The sequence below is a fragment of the Mustela lutreola genome, chromosome 1 (genome assembly GCF_030435805.1).
Source record: "Mustela lutreola isolate mMusLut2 chromosome 1, mMusLut2.pri, whole genome shotgun sequence".
Classification (NCBI taxonomy): Eukaryota; Metazoa; Chordata; class Mammalia; order Carnivora; family Mustelidae; genus Mustela; species Mustela lutreola.
Genome location: NC_081290.1, coordinates 65591573 through 65615355, shown reverse-complemented (window position 1 = coordinate 65615355; position 23783 = coordinate 65591573). Strand labels below are relative to the sequence as shown.

At 56.1% G+C, this 23783-nt stretch overlaps 1 protein-coding gene across 2 annotated transcripts in view; it reads left to right on the top strand.

Annotated features, from left to right (window-relative positions):
- The window catches only part of ABLIM2 (actin binding LIM protein family member 2), a 133141-nt gene that overhangs the window by 97181 nt on the left and 12177 nt on the right, over positions 1-23783 (top strand). For both annotated transcript variants that reach the window (XM_059166089.1, XM_059166081.1), the window contains exons 16-20: positions 3888-4007; positions 5011-5063; positions 5701-5839; positions 22246-22300; positions 23473-23632. In XM_059166089.1, the coding sequence (XP_059022072.1) occupies positions 3888-4007; positions 5011-5063; positions 5701-5839; positions 22246-22300; positions 23473-23632 (527 nt within the window). The remainder of the gene's footprint in view (positions 1-3887; positions 4008-5010; positions 5064-5700; positions 5840-22245; positions 22301-23472; positions 23633-23783) is intronic.

The following is a 23783-nucleotide window of genomic DNA, read 5'->3' as shown; positions in this document are numbered from 1 at the left end:
CCATTCCCACTCACCTGGGGAAGCTTGGAGCTCAGATGTTATGGAGAGATCAGAGAGGGGTGGGCTGGTGAGACCCTAGGGCCCTTAGAGATTGTCCAGACTAGCCCCTTATTGTTACGAGTGGGGAGACCGAGGCCCAGCTGAAGGAAGGAGCAGCTGCATTGAAGGCTGTCTTACCACCATGGTGGCCGTGTTCACGCCTGTGTGGGAAGGTGTGTTTCCTGTGCTTGTCACAGTGGTGTTGGCTGACTTGGCCTTTTATTAACCTCATAGAATTCACACACGTTGTATAGGAGGGGCCATCCTCTCAGGAAGCAGAGGAAGCAGTAAATCAGATCATGAAATCACTCGGCAGGCTCTGAACTGGCCAGATCTAAGACAAAGAGCTTCCAGCCCCAAGTTCTTTGACTAACTAAATCGTCCCCTGGATAGACATTTTATTTTACATTATCAGCGTGAATCCTTATGTTGTTGCTTTTAACCTGGATACGGAGGCCTGTCCCATCCAAAGGCAAGGGAATCCTACATGGCTGAACGCTGAGCAACGACCCAGGCCCATTTATCGTTTCAGCAATCTGGAGTCCTGATTCTTTTAGCAAATATACTTTCCATTGTGCCTGCTCTCCACCCAGCATCCAGCCACAGCCGGGGGGTAAACACGACCACAACCCATCCCTTCGAGAATGGGAATGGGCTGTGCAAGGGGCTCAGCACGTGTGTGTTCTGTCCTTCCCGGGGTGTCCTCAGGGAACTTTCCAGAAATAATGTTTGTGTTAGGATGTCTCTGGCCCCTGATATATTTGAGATGTTTTGCTTTTACAAGATTTCTTTCCCCCATTCCGGGCGGAACACGTCCTGTCAGAAGTGTGTATGTGTGTGCACACGCACGTGTGAGCATGCATGTGCAAGCATGTGTGTGTTGTGAGACCGTGCATGTGTAAGTGTGTTTGTGTAGAAGATCATGTGTGTGCACTGTGTGAGAACATGCATGAGTGTGAGCATGTGAGAGTGTGTGTATGCATGTGAGATCATGCATGTGTATGAGATCATGCATGTGTGAGTGGGAGTCTGTGTGAGAGCAGGGATGGGGGAACATGCGTGTGTGCATGTGTGCAAGTGCGTGAGTGTGTGTGAGCATGTGTTTATAAGCATGCGTGTGAGCACACGTGTGAGCATGTGTGGGTGTGTGTGAGCACATGTGAACATTGTGTGTGAGCATGTGTGTGAGCATGCATGTGCTTGTGTACGCGTGCACACACACACACACTCAGTAAAGTCACCACCCTGTTGTTTCTCGGGGAGAGACTCCAGAAACTTTTACGCTGATGTCCACCTGTCTTGAGATTGTGCGGGAAAAGATGTCGCATTACTGAACCATTAACTAATTGAAGATAATACGCCCAACCAGTTTAAAAAGCATAGTATCTAATTAATTCATTTATTTTCCAAAGCCCCATCTCCAACTCACACACAGTTCTTAATCGGCATCACTCTTTTCTGGTGCCTGCATCCCGTTCCCGTGCTGGGGACATGAGCTCCAGCAGTGAGGTGGCCCGGCCTCATGGTGGGGCACTAGTGTGGAGGACACGGGGGTCCTCACCTGAGCAGCTGCTGCAAGGACACCCCTATTCTGTGCTGGCGCTCGACAGCTGCCAGCATGTCCCCTGCCGGCCCGCTCTGGGTTCGGTACCCCTGCGGATGAGGAGCCCAAGGCTGGGGCTGAGAAGTGGCCGCTCTGAGCTCCACTGGGGCTTGTCCACCCGACCCCCAGCCCCTGACCCTTCTGCTCTCGCTGTACAGCATTTAGGGCCCAACAGTATGCCTTGTACGATATTAGTTCCAGTCTGCTTCTTTATGATTTAATGGCTTTTTGAAAAAGTAGTAAGAGAAAAAAGGAAGAAAGGAAGCAAGAGGAAATGAATGGGAAATTGAAAACGGTGAGGGGCAGGACAGGACGGGAGTGGAAGAGCTCTTTCCTGCATAGTCAGGGACAGACATGGAATAGGCAGGGAGCGGCGGGACGCAGAGTGCACATGGAACTGGGGTATGGTGGTGCTTCCGAGCCGTCTGCAGGTGCTCACAGCGGGGGGCCCCCTGATGTTGGTGAAGCAGGTGTGGCTCCCGCCACAGCCACTCCCCATCTCCTCCCTGAGAGTGGGTTTGAGGCTGCCTTGCCATCAGGTTTTGTCGGAGTTGGCTGAGGCGCCTCTGATGTGGGGGTGCAGAGCAGGAACATGCCAGTAGTAGGTCCCCTCAAGAGAGGGATGCTATGCTAGGTTCAGACTGCTCAAAAGGGATTCCAGGGAAAACCAGAACCCCTCCCCCCACACCAGCCAGAAAGCTGTGTCCGGTTGCAGGGACAGGGCAATAGCTGTGTCATTGGTAAGCAAAAGGCAGCTTGGCAGCAACAGCCGTAGGAGTGGATGCCAGGGCCCTGGAGGCCAGAGAGGGCAGCTCAGCCCTGCACCTGCTTCCGCCTGCTAGCGTAGTGGTGCTCTCTCCGTCCTCCCTTGCAAATTCATCAGTACGTGCTCCCTGATGTAAGACAGGAAGCAACCACCTCTCACGGACTCTCTGGGATTCCTCTGTGGTGGGGTATAGTCTCATCTTGGCTTTGGGGTCCTGTCTTGGGACAGGAGGAAAGGGGAAGGCAGGTGGGTTGTGGGTCCAGAAAAAACATCAGAGGCCAGCCAGTCTCCTGGGGATGCCCCCAAAAGAGGTCCCCCAGGGCTCTCCCTGAAGGGCTCCTCGTGGCAAACACATTCCAGGCTCAGAGGTACAGCCTTGTTTGCTGGACCAGACATACTCAGGCCAGTTTCCTGGGTCGTCCTGAATCGATCTGTCTTCTCCCAACTTTCTGAAATGCCAGGCTCCCAGCTCGCCTCAAGGCTGTTCTCTGTTCATTCCTCGTTTATCAGACCTAGGTCCCCCAATGTGTTACAGCATCTACAGGCATTACCCCGCGGGAGCCTCGCAACTCAGAGCAGGGGCGGGTGGTGGGCGTCATTTGCCCATTTTACAGATCAGGAAACTGAGGCTCAGAGCTGTTCAGGAGGCAGGCTGCAAATAATACCAAGTGCCGAATGCCTGTATTTTCCTACCCCTGCTCCCACATCTGGGCATCTGTTGCGTGTGCCATGGGGCTGGCATGTTTGGCCTTTGGAGAGCCCTTGGTGATTGGGGGAAGAACATTTGCAGAGGAAACATGCTCAATCCTGGTGGGATAGCTTCCTTATCAGGTGTGGGGGGGGCATTTCTTGAGCCCCGAGGTCTCTCTGCCGCCATAAGTGTCTGACCCAACTGGTCACCCACAGCTGTGTGAAGTGCTCGAACCCAGGGTGGCCTCTGGGCCCTGTGACCCAGAGGGCTGGGATTTCATATTCCAAAGAGCCCTTTGTTGTCTTAGTATTTGTAAATTGGCCCCACAGTAGTGGTCCATTTGGGGGCCACTAAGGGCTCCTCAGGGGTGCACCCACTGACTCCCACCAGCACTCCGAGCCTGAGAGGCTCCTCTGGGTTGGACAGTGGCTGTGCTCTGCATCTCCAAGCCCCCATTGGCCTGATCATCCCCAGAGCTTGCTGGGCGGTCGCCAAGGGTCACAGGCACCAGATGCTCAGGGCTCTGCTGCCTGGCGACCACCATTGTCTGTGTGACGGGTGAGCCTGGGGCAGTGGACACGCATCCGTCCTGCCCGTGCCTCTGTCCATCACAACACCCCTTGCGCAGTCTCCCTGTAATTTTGCCTCTGCCCATGGAGAGAGCAGGGTTTTTATTTTCACACTGGAAAAATCATGGTCTCTCCTGGAAGAAGGAGAAAGAGCCATCGGGAGTAACAAAATGTCCACATATCCAGAACACTCTTCAACTGTGACCTTATCTTGTCAAGGTCCTGTAGCCCAATCCCCAATTTCCAAGCTCTCGGGCCTGATGTCAGTCTTGTCCTTGGTGGTGCACAAGGCAGGGTGTTCCAAAAGGCTCGAAGGTCCAAGCCCTCCGCAGGCTGCAGGTAAGAAGCCCACCCCTGGCATGTCCTTACCGTGGCCTCAGTCTCTGTGATGGGTGGGGAAAGGGCCCAGGGTCTTCCTTCCATTGTTCCATGCACGGGGTCCATGGCTTTGTACAGGAATTGCTCACATGGGTGCTGAGTGCCGTCATATGCCCTTCGTGTGATGGGCTTGATCGTACTGGCTTGGGAATAACGTCAGCCCCTCGGGGTGACCACCCCACCCCCGCCACCAAAAAATATGCCAGTGGAGTCTATAAAAGGTGGACTTCTCTGCCCTAGATAGCATTCTTGGGGGGCATAGCAGGGTAAAGTGAGCTTTTGCTCCTTCCAGTCCCTGAGGTTACCTCTGGCTGTGGATCGTACCTCCTTTCTGTCTCTTCATGGACTTTTTCAGTGGCAGAGCTCACTGACCTTTCTGTTTTGTGGGCAGCAGGCAGTGAGGGGGGCAAATGGATACATTGGAGAGAGCATCCTGAGTTCATAGGTCAACCTCTGCCAGCAGCCCCGTGCATAGCCTTCAGCAAGGCCTGTCGTGTCTCTGAGCCTCAGTCTCCCGATTTGAGAACAGGGTGGTGTGGGGATCAGCAGGGGTGCACTCAGCTGAGCCAGACCCAGCAGGCACTGGAGACCAAGCCCTCCTGATCCTTTGGAGTTCGACTAGAAGAGTAGAGCATGTGTTCTTAAAGATCCCAAGCTCCTAAACACATGGTGTGATCTCAGGGCAGGGGGATTGGGGGAGCTGGCGTTTTACGACTGCATCACTTCGCACACCTGCTCTCGGTTTGAAGACCCGTCCTGAGAGAGGGTGCATGGCCACCGCCTGCGGGGCTCCCGTGGGATGCTTCCCTGGCGCGTCCCACTCCCTGGCCCTGCAAAAGCTCTTGTCCTGTTGACCTTGGCTTGATTCCTTTCTGTTTCTGAGCACGATGGGAAGCGGGAACCATGGTGGGCAATGCCCAGGGAGCTGGTGTATCCCCTTGACGGGCCGCCTCTTCCCTTCCAGCCGCCAGGCGACCGGATGGTGAGGATGGAATCTTCGATCAGGATAACAGGAAGGTAAATTCGGGGGCAGGTCTGGTGGAGCACAGCCTTGCCCAGAGGCAGGCTGGTTCTGGGGAGGGTTCCCTAGCCGAAAGTTCAGGCTCCCCAGCTTGCATTCTGCTCTGGAGGGACCCCACAGGGCCCCACGCAGCAAGGACCAGATTTCAGAGGTATCCCCCCCCCACCACCTCCTCCCGCTGTCCTCCTTCCGCGCCCCTATAACCCAGTTCTGGCTCTATCACGGAGGCATGTCTGAAAAGACAGGAAAATTAGTCCAAGGGCATTCCGGGGGTATCTGGGGTGCTGGCTTGAGAACAGGCTGGACAGAGTTTCCCAGTAAAAGGTCCGAAGGTCAAGAGTGAGGCCCCGGGGCTGGGCGGCCCTGCTGGGAAAGCAGCTGGAGGCAGTGCAGAGGCATGGGTGTACCTCTATGGGCGGGGTTTGGCCCCAAAGTCTCCCCATCCTGGCTCCAGGGAGGACAAGGGCTCCTGTCTTGTCTTAAAGGGAGGGAGGTGTGTATGGCTCCCCCACATGCCCCCAGAAGAAGCCCTTTGGGTCCCTGAGCTCCCTGACCCCATTTCCTTGTCTGTAACGCGGTCAGTCCCATTGCCGATGGCCTCAGCATTCACGTGGCTTTTTCCTCCCTCCGCAGAAGACCAGCTGGCTGATTCTCAAGGGGGATGCAGACACTAGGACTAACTCTCCAGACCTAGACAGCCAGTCTTTGTCCCACAGTAGTGGGACCGATAGAGACCCTCTCCAGACAATGCAAGGGGACAACTTTTACTCACGTGAGTGGTTCTTCTGAGCAAGGAGCTGTAACTGGGGCATGAGAGGCCTCGTAGCAAGGGGCCCCACAGGCTCGAACCCATCCCCCAGACCTGAACCTTGCTCATTAAGAAAGCTAAGGAACAAACCAGGTAGGAGAGCAGACTCCCTTTCTGCATGAGTTCCCCCTTGACATGTTTAGCTCACGTGTCGCCCATGGGCATGTCTCCTGGAACCCTCCAGAGCTGGAGACAGCCCAGAAAGCTGAATGGGGCTCCTGGGGTCTATTGCGAAGGAGGCTGCCGGGCTGGAAAGTGGGGGCCCGTTTCCCTCCAGAGCAGATGTAAAGCATGGTCTAGGCGAGTGAGTCCAGACTGGGAGTCGACAACAGGCACAGCCTCCCGGCACTCGGCCTGAGCAAGGCACCGGGGAACGGGGACACCCCGTCTGCAGGGAGTCCGGGACATGTGACCGCTGCTGGACTCTGGGGGTTGGGAGGGCTAAATGAGGAGGGGTTTTCAGATGGAGGGCTACGCTCTACATAGGGTCCTAGAATTGTATGCTGGAGGTGAAGGACACAGCCAGCTGCGGTGTGATGCCCTCAGGAGATCCGGACAGCGTGTCTGGGTCCCCTGTGGGCACGCGTGAGGCTGAGCTGGGACACGGAGGGCGGATGCGGGTGTGAGGAGGCAGAGCGCGGGGGCTGACATGGCTGTGAGACGGGCCCGAGCACGGATCTGGGCTCGTCCCCTGACGGGCTGTGGGACCCTGGGCTGTGACCCCACCGGTGGGCCTCCTCCATCCCACCTGTCTGCCTGGCCAGGTCAGTAGAGACCAGAGGAGGTGACACGTGTGGGCGCTCTGCCCGGCCCATAGTAGATGCTCAGCAAACAGACTGCCATTGTCATTCCTATCCTCGTGACTCCGAAGTGTGACTGTCTTACACACGCCAGTGTTCTGTGGGAAGAGGGAAGGGTGGCCCAGGCACTGCCATTTGTTGAAGAAGAGCTCGAAGCCAAACGAAGGTGCCTTGTTTTGTGTGATCTTTGCGAGCAGACATCAGGAGCCCCATGCCTCTGGTCCCTCCAAGGGTGCAGCGCTCTAGATGGGGGCTCTCCGGGCCGCTGTCTGGGTGGGTGCCACCCCAGGAAGGCCACGTCAGAGCAGTCCCCCCAGAGCGACTCGTTCAAGGTTGTGGTGAGCATGTCCTGCCAGGGCAGGTGCCAGGAGGGATACGACGGGCTGCCCATCCCACCTGCAGGCAGGTCACAGCGAGGACCAGCCCAGCAGTGGCCGTCCGGTCCCAGGATCTTCTCTGCTCCCAGGCACCCACGGCCCTGGGCACTACAGGACTTGATTGTGGGCCTTGCTGCTCCACGGTCGCTTTCCCGATGGCAGTGGCTTTGGAAGGTGGTGGGCTCCTGTTGCGCCAGCCCCCCAGCACCTGCACAGCCCCCCGCACCTGGGTGGGGTGTCCTGTTACCCATGAGGCCCAGGAGCTCTCAGGAAGTGAGCGTCTGGGGACCTCAGGGTGGACTTTTGTGGTCTCCTGTCCTCCCCTTGTGGGGTGGTGCTCAGACTCCCACCTCCCACTGACTCAGGGATCCCCACTCATGTCCACAGCCCATCTGCAGGAGGGAGCTACCACGTGATGAGAAGCCTGGCCAGCTCCCTCTCCCCATGCTGCTGGCCTGCCCTGTCCCCATGCACAGTCTCCTCGCCCGCATGTGCTGGGATCAGGGGTCCCCAGGTTGTCCCAGGAGCCCTGTAGGTGGGAGACCCCCCACGAGGCCCCGAGGCTGTGCACACACCATTTTGACTGGCCAGTCACACACCTGCAAGGTCTTGCTTCAGCTCCGTCCCCTTGCCCTCACTGTCATTCCCGTCACTGGCAGCACAGCAGTCACAGGTTGGGGTCCCAGTGCTTCTCACCCAGGGCACACCGGGCCGGAAGGAAGCACCTTGCGTGTGCTAAAATCCATGCTCTAACCGGGGAGACCCCTCCACAGTACAAATAACGCACGTGTGTGCGTGTGCATGGCCTTCCCCTTCATGGACACTTGCTTAGGGCAATTATGACGGCACTGTTCTCCACTTTCCACGGCGTTCCGATGCCAGTTCTGCTGAGCGGGGAACCCAGCATGCATTGCTGCAGCCATGCCTTCACCTCTGCCCTGAAGACCTTGCCTGCTTTCCCGATGGGCATGGGAGCAGCAGCCAACACGCGGGCTGCTGGTCCTGCCTCCATCACGCGTGCCTTGCCGCGTGCCCGCCTGCTGAGAACTTGGGGCGGGAAGGGCAGCAGCATTCCCCAACGGGGGGCTACATACCCTCTCTCCTCTTTCCTCAGGGCTCCCTCCCCTCTAGTGAGCCCAGGGACACCAGTTCCATTCGGAAACAAGCGTCACTGAGCAGGGCCCTTGCACGCGGCAAGGCACGCCCGCACCCGCGTCCCCGGGGCCACCCATCTGTCGCGCGCCCCAGGAAGGTAGGACTGCGACTCTCAACACAGTGGACGCTCAGTAAATGTTTGTTGAGTTGAGATGCGCTACATTCAACGGGTATTTACTGAGCCCCCACTCTGTGCCAGACGCTGAGTGGGGCGCCGAGACAACCAGAGCTGCCCCTGCCCCCGGAGAAGCATGCAGGGAGCTGAGCGAGGCAGAGACGCCAACGGGAGCGAACACCGTGCACCCCCCACCCTGCGCCTCCCCCTGGGGCCTCTGTGGGCTGATGGGGCGGAGACGTGGCTCACCCCATTTGCAACCCCATCAGCGCATCTCACCCGGGACTGCATTCACCCTTCGCTCACACATCCATCCCACCCCAGATGTTTACTGAGCACCTGCTACGTGCTGGACACAGGGCTAGGCAGAGAGGCAGGTGTGAGTGTGGTCCAGTCCCCGCTCCCCAGTGGAGAAGCAGGTGCTTGGGCAGCAGTGACAAGCCAGTGTGACGCCCTTCTTTCTGGCCCACTGCCACCTCTGCCTCTGAAGAGGGTCTTCCAGAAATACACGTCATGTTACAGACGACTATTCTCCCTTATCCTACACCTTGTCCCTTAACGGGGCTGAGTGCATAACAGACTGTGTTCCCCACTGGCCTGGCTTCTACACAGGGAAGGGCTGACATTGGATTTTTGTTATGCAAATGGGGTCTTGAGCCTTTTGGGAGGAGATTCACTGTCCCAAGAAGAACACAAGGGGATGGAGGTCCCCATCCCCTGAAGACAAAGGCCCGGCTGGTGGGGGAACCCCATCCAGAGGACTCAGTGATCCCCTAGAAAGAGCCTGGGGCTTCTGAAGATGCAGGCCCTTTCTCAGGCACCAGAACAGGAGAGGAATGGAGGAGGGGGGTTGGGTGGGAAGAGCTCTGCTTTGGAAACTGAGGCAGCCAGATGGTGGTCCCACGGCTTTGGCATTTGTGTCTCCTTCTGTGTGTCCCTCCTGTGGAGTCCTGTGTCTGATGGGACATGCTTGTTTTCACCTGCTGCTTGTCACTGCCAGGGGCCTGGCTTGGGGCCGGGCTCAGGGTCGCTCCCTCCCAGGGAGGGCTCGCTGGGCATGAAGCTTGATCAGAAATGGCCTGTTCCCTGTCATTCCCCTGGAGTGGTGGCAAAATTGTTCCCCCATTTCCTTGTCCACAAGTGAAAGAATGAGACACTGAGATTTGCTGTGTGCCGATCTCTGAGATTAGCCTGTGGTCAGCTGGACATCTGGTGGGTAGGTCTCCCCGGCAGCCTCAAGGGCTAGAATCCACCAATGGCAGGACTGGAGAAACCCGTCAGTGCCTTCTCCTCCTTGACAGGTAGGACAAGGCCCTACCCTCAGCAGATACCTTCCAAGCATCTTCAGTGTTACGGCACGCCGCGGGTGTTGGGGTTCGTGCCAAGGACGTCGTCCCCTGCCCCATGGGCCTGTGTGCTAGCGGGATGGGGGCTGAGACCAGAACAAAGTTAGGGAGTATGCATCAGTGCCCCACAGATGAGGAGGTCAGGAGGTGCTGGGGGCAGTTTTCAGTATAGTCAGGTGAGGAAGACTGAATAAGACTCGACAGGGGCATAGGCTCGAACACTGAGTCTGCTCGGGGGAAGCCTGGTGGGCTTGAAGGCCGCGCGGGGCCCTGTGTGGTAGGGGTGAAGGCGGCAGTGGGCACGGGACTGGGTCACCTGTGAAAGACTCCAGCCTGGCATCCAAGTGGCGACATGGCCCCAGAGAGATCTCTGCAGAGCCCTGACCTCGGCTGATGCAGGTTTCAACAGGCCTGAGTAGGAACACGAAAGACCATGGGGGGAGATTGCCATCAGCCAGGTTGGGGGACAGTGTCCTGGGGGGGTGTCCTAGAGGGGTGTCCAAGGGGGAGATATCTTAAAAGGATGTCCCAACAGGGTGTCCCTGGGAAGAGTGTCCTATGACAAGGGTGTCCTGAGGGGTTGCTTTGGTAGGGGGTACCCTGGAGGGCTGCTAGGGGGAGGTGTCCTTGGGGGATATTCTAAACAGCACGAATAGCATGTCCAAGCATATGCCAAGGCAAGAAGTAGGGTGGCCACTTGGGCAACAGGAAGGCAAGGGGTGGCAGAAGAGGGACTAGCCAGAACCCAGCTGGTCTGTGGACAGGGCTAAGAAGCTGCTCTGTCTGCCGGGAATGGTCAGTGGTGAGCGGGCAAATGAGATGGACTATTTTTCGTATTTAAAACAAAGACAGGCAGCTTCACAGAGGATAGACTGGAGGCTGCTGGGCCAAGCACAAGAGATTGGGGTGGGGTGTCCCCATAAGCAGCAGGGGGCCCCCTAAGGGATCTGAGTGGCAAGACCACACGTGAGCCATTAGAGATACGTGGTGGGGACAGAATCGGGAATGACATGGGCCATTTCTGGTTCAGGTAGATGGAGGCACCTTTATTCAGAGGTAAGGAAAGAATAGGGCGGTTCTCTGTGTGGAGTCAGGAGACTGGACGTCCAGGCCGAGCTGCCCAGAGCTGGATGGATGGACGGGGAGCAGAGTCCCTGCAGGTCCTCAACTGCCAGATGCAAGTGGGTAACCTTTGAACGCGGGATTTTCTTCCTGATAAACATCCTGAGCTTGTGTCACTTTCTGCAAAGTGAGGCCTAAAGAAGGTGCAATTCTCTGGGTCCATTCCCAGCTCACTCTTAGTCCTCTTCTCCCCCATTTCCTGTCTTGGCCAAATGCTGCAGGAGAGGGGAGATCAAGAGTGGGCGAGGTGCTGTCCTGTGTTGGGGCAGGAAGGGTCCCAGAAGATCTGCAGGGGATGGAGAGAGTCAGGGCTAGGGGAGAGGGTCAGGGCTGGGCCTCCAGGTTGGCACCCTGGAGTTCATCAGGTAGTTAGCTCACCTGGTGCACAGACTCCTAGGGAGGGCATAGCCAGCCAGGCCATTCTTCAAGACTGTGGTCTCTCACTGGAGGGACAGACTGCTCTCTGCCCCTGCTTCTGGCCAGCTCATGGAGAGAGCAGTGAGCACTCCAGAGATCAGGGACGGGACCCTGGCCCAGATAACAGTGTTGGCCTCTCATGGGAGAGACCACCCCCGGCTGTGAAAGTGGGGCATCCTTGGGCAAAGCCTACTGCCATTTGATGGGGAAATTTTAGCAAAATTCTCTGTGTCCCCTGTTTCCAGCAGGCTTATCCTCTGGGACTGGACAGAGTGTGGCCTCTGATTTTTTGTGGGCAGGGACCCAAGCTACAGGTGATGCAGAGTTTGGGGAAAGAAGCCAATGTTTCAGCTCCGCCCCCCCCCCCCCGCTCTCCTCCAAATTTGTGTTGGGGTCTTGAGACACCCATCCAACTGGAAGCTCTCTCTAGTCCCTCAACTCAGGCCAGGGGCTCTTTATAACCCTGTGTCCTTTCTTCCCTGTGGACTGTTCGCCCTTGGGGAGTGGGGTGCTAGGAGGATGCCCCTGGGCTTCCCTCACTTGCATGGGGCAGCTTCTTGGTGAGTGCTCCCCAGAGCACTGGGCGGACCTGGGCCTTCCCAGAGCAGCACCGTCTTCCCTCAGTGGGACGCAGCATTGCTCCTGGTGGGGTGGAGGGGATGACAGTGGCCACTGCTGATGTAGACAGTGACAGTGTCCTCAAGATCACAGGATGGGCCAGCAGAGAGTGCTAGATCTGGGTGCTGGTCCATGGACACTTGAATCTCAGCTTGTCACTTGCTGTGTGACTTTGGGCATTAGAGCAAACTCGTCTGTGTTTAAAATGGCCTCATCTGTAAAAACGGGAATGATCCCATCATGCTGGCAGGAAGCATCAGGGTTTCGGGCTCACCTGTGAGCCCTCGGGCATCCTGTCACCTGAGCCTCGGGGACGTCATGGCAATGCATGGTCAAGACCACAAGCCTAGCTGCCGTGTGCCCGTCTTGCTTGCTTCTGGAAGCCTGGAGCTTGGGTAATCCTCGGGTCTCCTGCTTATAGTCACTCAGAACTGAAGGCCGTTCCAGCCCCCTCCTGGACCCAAACCTCTGCAGGGCCATGTGGCTGCCAAGTTCCACATCCAGGCGTTGGTGGAAGATGTGCCCAGGGAAGGGCCTTCCTGTTCAGTTGTGCACAGGACCTCCCCAGAGATGGTCATGAGATGCTTGTTTCCAGCTGTAGCTGGGCCTCTCCTCGCATGTCCACCAGATCCACTGACCTCTGGCCAGCCAGCACAGAAGAACTACAAGACCCAAGGAGACTCTGCGCAGAATACTGAGTGCAAGGCTGCCACAGGTGGGCTTCCAAGAGGAGGCGGCAAGGGAGTCTGTTTGCACTGAGTACGGACATGAGGATGGCTGGTGTTCAGCGCTTTTGGGACTGATGAGACTCAAAATTCCCCAGCTGCTGCCCAGTTCCAGGTATGACAGACCTACCATCTCTCTTGTGCACACACACAGCGCACACTCCCACAGCTACCTGCTGCCATCTGACCCACAGGTGCCCAGAAGACACCCACACCTGCAGACCCACACACGCACAGAGCCACTGGTGCAGACAGGATCACTCATTCATGAAGCCAGAAGTCCAAGGCTCTCATTTTATCCTCTGCGGGAGCACACATTGACCTTGAAGGGATCATTATTCTCACGGGGCCTCAGCTTCCTTACCTATAAGAGGAGGTCCCATGGAATGCACAGGCCTAAGAGGGCCAGGGAAAGTCTCTGAATGTGCAAAAGGCCTTTTTAAGCCAGCGGCTCTCAGCCCTGACTGTACTGGGACCTTTAAATGTCACTGGGACCTTTAAAATCTGCTTTAAAATCTACTGATGGCTCCTCCTAGCCCCAGAGAGGCCAAGTTTGATGGGTCAACACGGCAGCTGGGGGGGAGGGGAAGATAGGGGAGTCTCCTCTCTCCCTGCTCATCCATACTAAGTATAACCCCAACACCCCCCCCCCAAAAAAAAATACAGCAGACAAATTGCAGAAATCTTGAGGGTGGAAAGGGGAAGGTGGGCTGGCTAGGGACCTCAGGACTTGAAGGAAAACACTGGTCCCGTGTCTCCCATCTCCCATGCAGCAGCTCTGGGCGGCCAGGTGACATCTTCCTCCCCAGACTGCATGGGTAGGTATGAAGCAAGAGGTCTGGGGCGGCCGGGAGGATGGGCCCAGGAGACTCTCCCCATGGCTGCCATCTCCATGGCTGTCTCCCGAGGTGTCTCCCATCTCCACCTCGGGGCATGAGCAAACGGGGAAGCACACTCCCCCCCCCCCAACCCACGGGCCATCCCAGGAACCCCAGCTGGACTAGGCAGACCAGAAGAGCACATTGATAAGCATTCTGAAAACCACCTTGTCCTCGGAACCACAGGCTGTAATGCACCAGGCCCAGACAGGCAGCAGCTGCTCCAACAGAAGGCTCTTCCAGGATCCAGTGTCCTCTGATGTCATGTCTGGGAGATGATAGAGGACCACACCCTGGACCACACCCTACACCAAGAGCCACTTGCCGATTTGAACCTGCAAAGACAAGTGGCAGATACAATGTTGATAAGAATCGGGTGTTGGGGTTCCCGGACAAGGATGTTTAGGGCAGCCACTCAGAAAATGCTTCAGCAAACAAGTACAAATTCTCTGGAAACACCTGAAATAAAGAAAGGTAACCTCACCAAAGAAATAGACATTACCACCATCCCCCCCCTCCGCAAAAAAAGAGAATCAAGTGGAAACTATGAAACTGATAGATAAAATGACCAAAATTAAAAATTCACTGGATGGATTCAGAAACAGCATAGCAGAATACGGCAGAGTGGTCAGCAATCTCATAGATGGAGCAGCAGAAATGACTCTGTCTGAGCAACAGAGAGAAAACAGCAGGGAGAAACTGAACAGAGCCTCAGAGATCTGGGGGGAAGCATCTCACAGTAGAATTCTGAGAGGAGTGAAGACAGCAGGCTGGAAAAAGCATTCAAAGATACGGCTGAGGGATGCCTGGGTGGCTCAGTTTGTTAAGCGGCTGCCTTCGGCTCAGGTCATGATCCTAGCGTCCTGGGATCGAGTCCCACATCAGGCTCCTTGCTTGGCAGGGAGCCTGCTTCTCCCTCTGCCTCTGCCTGCCTCTCTGTCTGCCTGTGCTCGCTCTTTCTCTCTCTCTCTGACAAATAAATAAATAAAATCTTAAAAAAAAAACAAAACAAAAGAAAACCAAAAACAAAGATATGGCTGAACACTTGCCAACAGTGGCCAGAGACCTAAACCTACAGGTTTAAGAAACTTTAAGAACCCCGAGTAGGATGAATCCAAGGCACTTCACGCCCAATCCCATTACCACGAGAATGGCTGAAATCTGAAAGAGGGTGGCAGGTCTTGAGAGCTGCTGCAACAGAAGACAGACAGATGGACTCCCTGGAGGACAAGGCCACCTGGAGACAGGGGGGTTCTCTGCAGAAGCCACAGGGCCAGAAGGAAGGGCCTATTTCCGTGTGCCAAAGGACGGTCCTGTTAACGCAAATTCTGCATTAAGGGAGCCTATCTTGCGGGAATGAATGGGGAAATTAAGAAATTCTCAAAGGAACACTAAGCATTTTTCACAAGCAGATGTTTAAAGAATCGCAGGCTGCAGGTGTCCAAGCAGAGAGACATGGTAAGAGAAGACTCTGGGCCTCGTAACAGAGAGGACATCTGAAGAGGTAAAAATGGGGCAAATATCATCTACTCTTCTCCTTTCCACAAGGTTCTGAAATCCTGTCTAATGGTTGAAGCATAATTTGTGACATTATGCAATGGGGGCTCCAGGTAGGTAGAAGAGACACCCAGGACAGTTGTCATCACAAAGTCAGGAGAACAGAGTGACCTACTGAAGTAGGGTCTCTGGGCTTTATACAAAGCGGTCAGATGCAGAGACCACAGAGGGCAGCCTGAGTACGGGACCCTGTGACAGCGGTCTGGGTGACAGCAGCACCTCCAGGCATAGGACAGAGGTGAGGGCACTGCTCTTCTCAAGGTCCCCAACCATTGTGTCCATCAGAATGCCCTGGAGGGGTTGTAAACCACAGCACATGGGCCCCCAGCCCTGGGATTCCAAAGCAGGAGGTTGGGGGCAGGCCCTGAGAATTTGCCTCTTTACCCAATTCCAAGGGAGCCTGATGCTGCTGGTCAGGGATCCCACTTTGAGAACCACTGCTCTAGCATCTTTGTGGATCAGGAGCTCCTGTGTCTCAGTGGAGGATCCCTCACATCCTCAACCCCACAACCTCACATCCCTGAGCATGACTGGCTCTATGTGTAAATTAGGAGGGAGCCCAGGACTGTAAGTTGGGGGCCTTGTCTGGCATCCCGGGGCTGTGTGACCATGGCCGGCCCCCTGATCTGGGCCTCGATTCCCCCTCTGTCGAATGGGAGTCTTCAGAGAGGCTAGGAGGAACAGGGGTGGCATGGCAGGTGTAGTCCCTTGTCCCTCTTCTGTGTCCAGCTCCCCTGCCCCGCTCTTTTCAATGCTGGATTTCATATAAAATCTCTTTGCTAAAAGAAGTTTGAGAACCCTGACCTTGATGTAGCAAAAGACCCTTTCGGACCCACATCCGGGACCTTCTGACAGGCCATGTAGGTGCTAACAAGTACCCACGATAGGTTCCCCAGCTGAGGCATCGCCACCAGTCTTTCCTGGGTCCACACGTGACCCGTGCAGAGTGTCGTCTCAGCCCCCAGAGTTTGTGAGGACTCCCTGAGAGGAAAGGCCTCTGGATGAGCCTCCTTGGGTCTTGGATTGGGTAGGCAGGCAGTTCTGTGCATGGTACCCACCTCAGCTCTGGCCAAGGCTCAGTTCTTGGTCGCATGGATGCACGTGGCCTTGTGAACACCAGGAGATGGGATCTGCCACCTACTGGGGCCAGACTAGCGGCCCCACAGCTCCCACAGTGGGCACTGGGGTTTGGCCCTGTTTGTTATTGCCAGAGCTGATCAGGCTCAGCCCAGTGCTGGGAGCAATGACCCCAGGAGCTTCTCCCAGGAGAGGGAGGTCCTGCCCCTGCAGGGGACTCAGCTCTGCCGTGCTGCACATATCCTTCCCCTGAGCCAGAAGGCCACAGCAGAGAACCCCCACACCACTCTCTCCAGACACATTGCAGAGGTTAACTGGGAGAGTCAGAGCCCGGGGCCCATGCAGGGCAGCCAGGAATGCGAGTGGTACAGCCGGTTCAACTGTGGGATTCCCGTGGTCTCAGACCCATTCTTTTTTGTTTCAAGAGGAGCCGAACTAGGATTTTAATGTAAAATCCCCCAATGGCAAATAGCTCACGATCATTTAAAAAACTAAAACAGTTCACAATCTTTGGTTGATGGCAGGCCTCCATTTGCTGCCCTGGCACAGGATGGCACAGCCCTTACCACACCCCCCATGGGGAGTCCTTCCTGCTCCTGTCCCCAGCTCTCTGGGTCTGCCGGATGAGGAACTCAGCCTGGGTGACAGGTGATGCCCAGGCCTGAGGCTGCCAGAAAACACAGGTGCCCAAGAGAGTGTCACGGGGTTCCTGGTGTCCTAGGCGGGCTCAGGGGCTTCATGTCCCTGCTGGCTGACTTCCTGGGGATGGAGGTCATGATGGAGGCAGGGCGTGGCCCCTCCAGCAGGGGCGGGGCCTCCATGCGTGCATGACAGGGCTATGCTGTGTCTGTTTCAGGACTCCCCTATTCCAAATCTGACCCTCCCCCAGGACACGGAAAGAATGGCTTGGACCATCGGGTAGGTACTCAACGCCTCCTTGGCTCGCGGTATACTAACCATGCCACGCCAGGAGCCTGAGCATGGAGCCCATAGCTTCTTGACCCTGCGGCAGGAAGGAGGGGCCTGGGGACCCTGCTCGCCCACCGCCTCCACCTGCTGCCCTGCCTGGGGGCTGTGCTGGCCCCTCTGCAAACCACCGTCAGACTAGACCTGGGATCCCCTCCCTTCCTCCCGTCTAACCCCGCCCCCGGCTCCCAGGACACCCCTGTGTGGGGGAGGGGGAGACAGCACCACGAAGAGCATTCCAACCCAAGTCCCCTTCTGAACCACGCCCTCCTTCTGTGACCCAGAGCCTAGTGAGGGGCTTCCAGGATCAGCTAGTTGGTGAGCAACATGAGCCACGGATCCACTTCCTTCCTGGAGTGTATCGTCCCCTCACTGCCACTGCCTCCAGCTGTCACCATAATCAGTGCCATTTGCATCTGGGACCATTACCGTCACTGCTAATGCTGCCACTCGCGCCCGTAACTTTCCTGGATCCCACACTTCCGTAGCTGGCTCTCTCTGGCTGCTCCCAGCTAAAGGCTGGTTGGACTTCCCCATTCTGCCTTCCCAATCTGGGATCTTGGAATGTGAGCCCAGAGAGTTTGGCGCCTGACTTGTCCCTACAGAGGGGCTGGGCGACTTTTTGTCACTGTTCCCACAGCTTCACTAGTCCCCATTGAGGACCCCTGGGGTGGGGCGGGCATGATGGTACCAGAGGTCCCCCCTATAAAACCCCAGGACCCCCCCTCTCAGGCTGCCTCTCCCCTGTCTAAGGAGGTTTGTCCAAAACTGGGGCAAGTCATTCCACCAAAGAAGGTGCTCAGAATTCGAGGCCCCCGTGTGTTGCATAGCAGAGGTCTCACCAATAGTGTGTAACACCTGGATCACCGCCTCCGGTCACCAGAGCATACCTCGCCAGGGCCCAGCCACTTTGCATGGCTTGACTCCAGGGAAGCCTCCTCCCCACTAATCACACTTCCCGTTCTGGAACAGGCTCGCTCAGGGCTCGCATGCTGCATGCTTCTCTCAAGTTTCTTCTAAGGATTTCTCCATGCTTCCTCTTCAGTGGACAGCAGGGTGGGCACGGCAAGGGCAGGGGGCAGGAGGACGCCCACAGGACCCCCACAGCACCAGGAAATGTCAACCCTTGGGCCTTAGGGTTGGGGACCTGAGGGTGGTGGGGAAGCCTTCCGGAATGTCCTCTGCACCTGGAACAGCTTTTCTGTGACTCGGGGGCCCAGGAGGGTAGCGGTGTTCTAGCCCTCAAGCCAAGTCCTGGGACTGTCCCTCAATATGTGGAAGACAATTAAGGAGGAGCGCTCAACGTTTCTAGCCTTGGGGCCTGGGCCACACATCTTCTGGGGAGATGTCCTCCTTGGTTCATGCTGGAATGGCTTGGATCAATGCTCCCAGCACTTGCAGAAAAGGCCACAGCCACCACACGCACCCAGCCCCAAACGAGCTGGGAACAGCCAATCAGATATTCCAGCATGGACACAGGCTTCACTCCCTCTCTCAGAACTAGGGAAAGCAGGGGCTAGACAGAGCTTTATAGAGTCTAGAGCTGATCCTCTGAGAATGTTCCTTCTATGGTCTCAAGGGTGGGAAGCCCATGTGTCCTGCAGATGCTGGGGGGTGGTTGATCAAAGCGGGTGTGTCTTCTTGGGAAGATCTTTAGCTCTTCATGTTGCTGATATGGGAAATTGGGGACAAGCACTGGCGACTTCGCTTTAGGGTTCTTTTTCCCTGCAAAACTTCTTTTCCTGTTGTTGTTGTTGTTGTTTTCAGACGTTCTAAGACTTTTATGTAATTTTATGCCTATTTCTCAGTAGGAAGGCCAGATACTTGAGCCTTTGAATGATTAGCCTTTCACGGTGCGGCCATTCTCAGCACCTGGATGTGGTCACCCGCTACTGTCTATTGCCCACAGTCCTCACAAGCTACTTGTTAGGTTGGTTTTATTTTGTGTGTGTCTCTACTTCCGGAAAGAATTCTAGGCAGCCTGAAGGAAAAACAGAGGCACACTGAGACCAGAAACCCACCAACCCCAAACAACAAAGGGGCAGAGAAGGAAGCTCTGAAAGAAATTATGTATCAGAATCCTATCAGAAACAAAAGAATATTGTATGAGCCAAACCTCTGGAGCTTAGCTTTGAGCTTCCTTGTAACCAGGGCAAAGAGGCAAACATGACCGGTGTGTAGTTCTTGTCCAGTGGAAGGAGATCCATTCATGGCGGAGGCAGGGTGAGGGGAGAGGTTTCAAGTTGTTGCTTTGAGAGAGATTTGGGGACCAGCACCCTGAGTCCCAGAGCCCATTTAATTGTCCCGCTAACCAGCCTGCCACAGAGCCCACTCATGGCGGAAGCTCTCCTCTCTGTGGAATAGATTGTACAGTAGTCACCTGTCACAGGTGCTCCCATGGGTAAGGCATCGTGGCTCTCAGCATGTGTCCCCTGGTCTGTTATTAACAGAACGACCACTGGCCACTGACAGAAAAACCCTGATGGCGAATACGTAGAGACTGAATTCTCCTGCTGGATGACAGATTCTAATAGCAATAGAGGGGACTCTAGTTCATGATGACACTTCATTCAGCAGGCGTAGCCTTCGTACATTTAAGCACACCCAGCAGCATGCCTTTGCTGGGACCCTCATTAAATTCAAGACGGGAGGCACTTTCAATGTGGCATTTGGAGTCAGACGTGTGGATCCAATGAACAACAACAAAAAAAGTAGTGAAAGTTGTTTGGAGCGACTGAATAGTGCAAACAGCAAGCCGTCTACTAGGTAGATGGGAAAAATCTTTATCTTTTGAATCAGATTTTCATATGCCTGTAAAGCATTTGCAAAAATGCCTGTGTACAAGGAAACCTGAATAAATTAAAGAAGTCTGCTATTTTCCCATGGTGACACTGGAAAGGACACTTGCCACGCTGAGCCCCGAGTTCAAATCCCAGCTCTGCCACCAGCCTGGTGTATGTCTTCTGGAAAGTCACTTGTATTTCCTGAGTCTCTACTTCCTGGCTTTAAAAGAAGGTACCCTGACCTCTTAAGATCAGTGTGAGGACAAGTAACGGTTAAAACACGTGAAATATCCTAAGCTCTATAGCTTGGTTACTACAAGAGTAATTGTTACAAAAGCAAGTTCCAACCCCTTGTTCCTTCCCCGCTGGTGGCTACTAAGTGGCATATTCCAGCTTGGCAGGACAGTAACAATGAGCCCTGAATGGGCTCATTTCATTCCTACTACTAACAATTCCAGTATCATCTTTGAGAAGCAAAAGACATAGGTTAAACATTTACAGTTTTGTGTATTGCTGTGTGATCTTGGGCTCATTCCTTGACCTCTCTGAGCCTCATCGATAAAACCACAAGGATGAAGCCCACCTCCTAGGCTCACAGCGAAACTTGTAGACCATATCTGTAGGGGTTGTGGGCGACTAGTAAACTCCAAACCAATGGGAGAGGCAAATTAATCTGTTGCTTTTCAATTCTCTGGTGCTTCTCTTGAGAACCATAAGGGAATTAGCCAGTGGTGGGCCCGGTGACACTGCCCTTGTGGGCCTCCCCTGGGTACCCCATCTGTTAAGGAATGACCACAAGGCTTCCTTGCACCAGAGAGGTCTTGGAGATCCTGGGCACTTAGAGGACCAAAGGTAAACTGCTTTTCCCCTGCTTTGGACTGATTCGGTCCCCCTCCCACCCACCCAGAAGATGCCTTTCCCTCTCTCCTGGGAGTCTCTGTCTGGCCTCAGAACCTGGCAGACCAGTGGACGCTCTAACTGCCGGAGGTGGTGGTGGTGACCCGAGAGTCAGTGGCCTGTGATGCAGGGCAGTGGGCACTAGGGGGAGGTGTCTCTCTTCCATATCACTGACGGGCCCGGTGGTAGAGAAGGCGCCTGGAGAGCAGGTTGGCCTTGCCTTAGGCGGGAACCGGTTTCCGGACCAGACAGGTGCGCATAGGGGTGCTTCTCAGCGTCATGAGAAAATGTTTCAAAATCTGTCCTTGCAAACTGCTAAGGAGAGTGATTCTGTGACGGTCAGGAGAGTGGATGGGGGTGAGGGCGCCTGGCCCAGGGCTGACCCTGGGTGAGGCGAGCGGGGCACTTGCCAAAAGGCTCCCTAATCAATGTAAATCTTGTTCTAAGGCAGTGTTTTCTAAAATCCAAGTCAATGCAAGAAAATTCATGGTGAACAAAACACCAAATATTTACATAGAGACCGGCTCCAACCCTCCACTTATGTGCTTGCCCGACTCACCCTCCTTGTCTCCTCTGTTTGGGATGAAGGACTTGGCACTTGTCCGCTGCCCGCACATTCTCTGGGATGACACCTGCTCCTTGCAGGTCACTCTTGTGCTTCCGGAACTAGTGCTGACCGTGTTTTTCCAGTCGCCCTGTACAGGGTGAGACGTGACCCAGCCCTGGGACTGCAGGGCTCCCTTGAAGCCCCAGCCCCCACCCCCACCCCGCACGGAATCCCAGGGCCCATGTCAGACCCCAGAGCAGGTGCTCGGCCTGTAGGAGCCATGTTCTTCCAGCGGCTCTGTGGACCGGGGGCCGTAACAGAGCTGGACTCGTGCTATCGTGCCAGACACAGGAGTTGGGGGTAGAGATACAGGGGCTCAGCATTTGCTTTGGGGGCCCAGACCCCCCCCCCCCCGCTTAGTGGTGGTGGGGTGATTTTTCCCAGGCTAGCGGGAGTTAAGAGACTTTCCGACCTGGGTGGTGGAGTTGCATGGAAATGGCAGTCTGCTGACGACTGCCGTGAACGAGGGAGGCAGACACCTGAGACGGTGGCCTGTGTTCCTTCGGCATGTCCCCACCCGAGAGCCATCCTCTGTCACGGCCGCTAGGGAGCACAGAGCACTGTCTGGGAGCTGTACGGACCGGCCCTCCTAGATGCCTGGGGACCACGGGGTCTGGAGGGGAGCAGAGGCCCCTGTGGGCTGGCCTCCACAGCAGGCTAGGCTGCACCCCTAGGGGGCCGTGGGGCGCAGGGAGGAGGCTTGGAAGGCGGGCAGAAGAGCTGGGCCAGGCAGGGTCTGTGCTGGTCTGGAAGGCAAGGGGGAGGCGTGCGAGCAAACCCGCCAAGGGTGTCTCAGCATGGCCCATCCAGAGCCGGGGCACCAGGGACTCTGGGGAGCCCACCGTCCTCCCACCCAGGCCGGGCAGCACCAAGGCACAACCCCCCGCCCCAGCAACCTGCCTCCTGCCGCCTTCTCTCTTTCTCTTCCAGAATGCCAATCTGGCCCCTGGTGGAGCAGACCTGGATGCCAGCTGGGGCACGCGAGGTACAAGATGCGGGGACCCCCATGGGTCTCTGGCTGGGCAGGGGTCTCTTACACATTCCCACAATTCTGAGATGGGCCCCTCTGGGACCACATGGCAAAGGCTCTGAACGTCGCGCAGTGGGGGGAAATGGGGGTACTCGTTACCCCTTGGGGACCTGGTTACTTCCATTTTTATGTTACATGATGTGCTCCCTTCCCTCCTCCTCATCCTTGAGGACAGCTGACCCTGTCCCGATCCGTTGGTCACTCCGGTCACCCGGGGAGAGAGCTGTGTGTCAGAATCGCCGTCCTGTACCAGGACTGAGGCCAACCCCATCACCCACCATTACATTCTGTGGCAAAAGTGGGGGGAAGCATCACAACAGAATGCCTCTGGGGTCTGAGTCAAATGAATTCAGGTCCCAGACTGCCTCCCACTCCTCCCGGCTGCGTGGGGCTCCCAGGCTTCGAAGCAGGAAGGTTGCTTGCCAGAAGCTGGTGCTCCTGGTGTGACCCCGGCTGCCTGGCAGGAGCCTGACTGGGCTTTGCTGGTTCTGAGCCCCTCCTGGGTGGGGTGCTCACTCGCCCCTGTCACCCCCGCATGGCGGGAGCGTGCACTCGTGGGCTGCTGGCTCACGCCGGGGGCTCGCAGCCAGCCCCCTGCATGTGGCTCAGAGCTGGCACGTCTGGGTGTTGTGTGGGGCCCGCTGGGAAATTTGGGGACCGGCCCATGTCACCAAGGCCCCTTGTCAGGGTCCCCCTCCCAAGACCAGCTTGCGGACCAAGTCCTAGGGGTCTGCTTTCTACATGGGTTCTACATGCCTTGTATGGATCAGAGGCCCTCTGATCCATACAAGTCTGTTTTCTGACATGGCAATTTTAGTCTGGCAGAAAAACCTTTTAAAAAGCAAGCGTGGGGGACTCAGGAATATAAAGGAGGAGCTACAGGGTCAAGAAGGTAAGAGAGTAACAGGCCAAGGGGTCAGACCCTGCGTGACTGTCCATTTCTACAATGCCGCAATGCCCCCCAAACCACCCTGCAAGGTCGGCTCCTCAGGTGGGTAAACCGAGGCAGTCCGCGTTCTCAGGGCGGCCCGGAATCCAGGAAGACAGTATCGTGCCCGAGGAACATGGTGCTGCACCCGGCTCCCAGTCTGGCCTCCAGCCTCCTGACCATGCCTCCTGCTCCCCAGTTCCTTCCACAGAATCTGCCCCCCGAGGACTAGCGACCCAGTGCAGGGGGTGGAGGAGGGTGGTGTCCCCAGGACGGGACTGCTTCTGCCGCTGGACCGCGTTCCCGCACTTTCTAAACAGCCACGCGTGGCTTCTGCTCTGTCTCTTACAGAATACAAGGTAAGAGGGGCCGCCCGCTGCCACGCCGACCTCTTCCCGCCTCCACACAGCTGCCCAGGTTAAAAGTTCCTTTTGTTGTGGTTTCCTATGAAATGTGTGTGTCTGATGCCGGCCCAAGTATGTACTTTCTCTGTTGGCCTTTGGCTCCGCC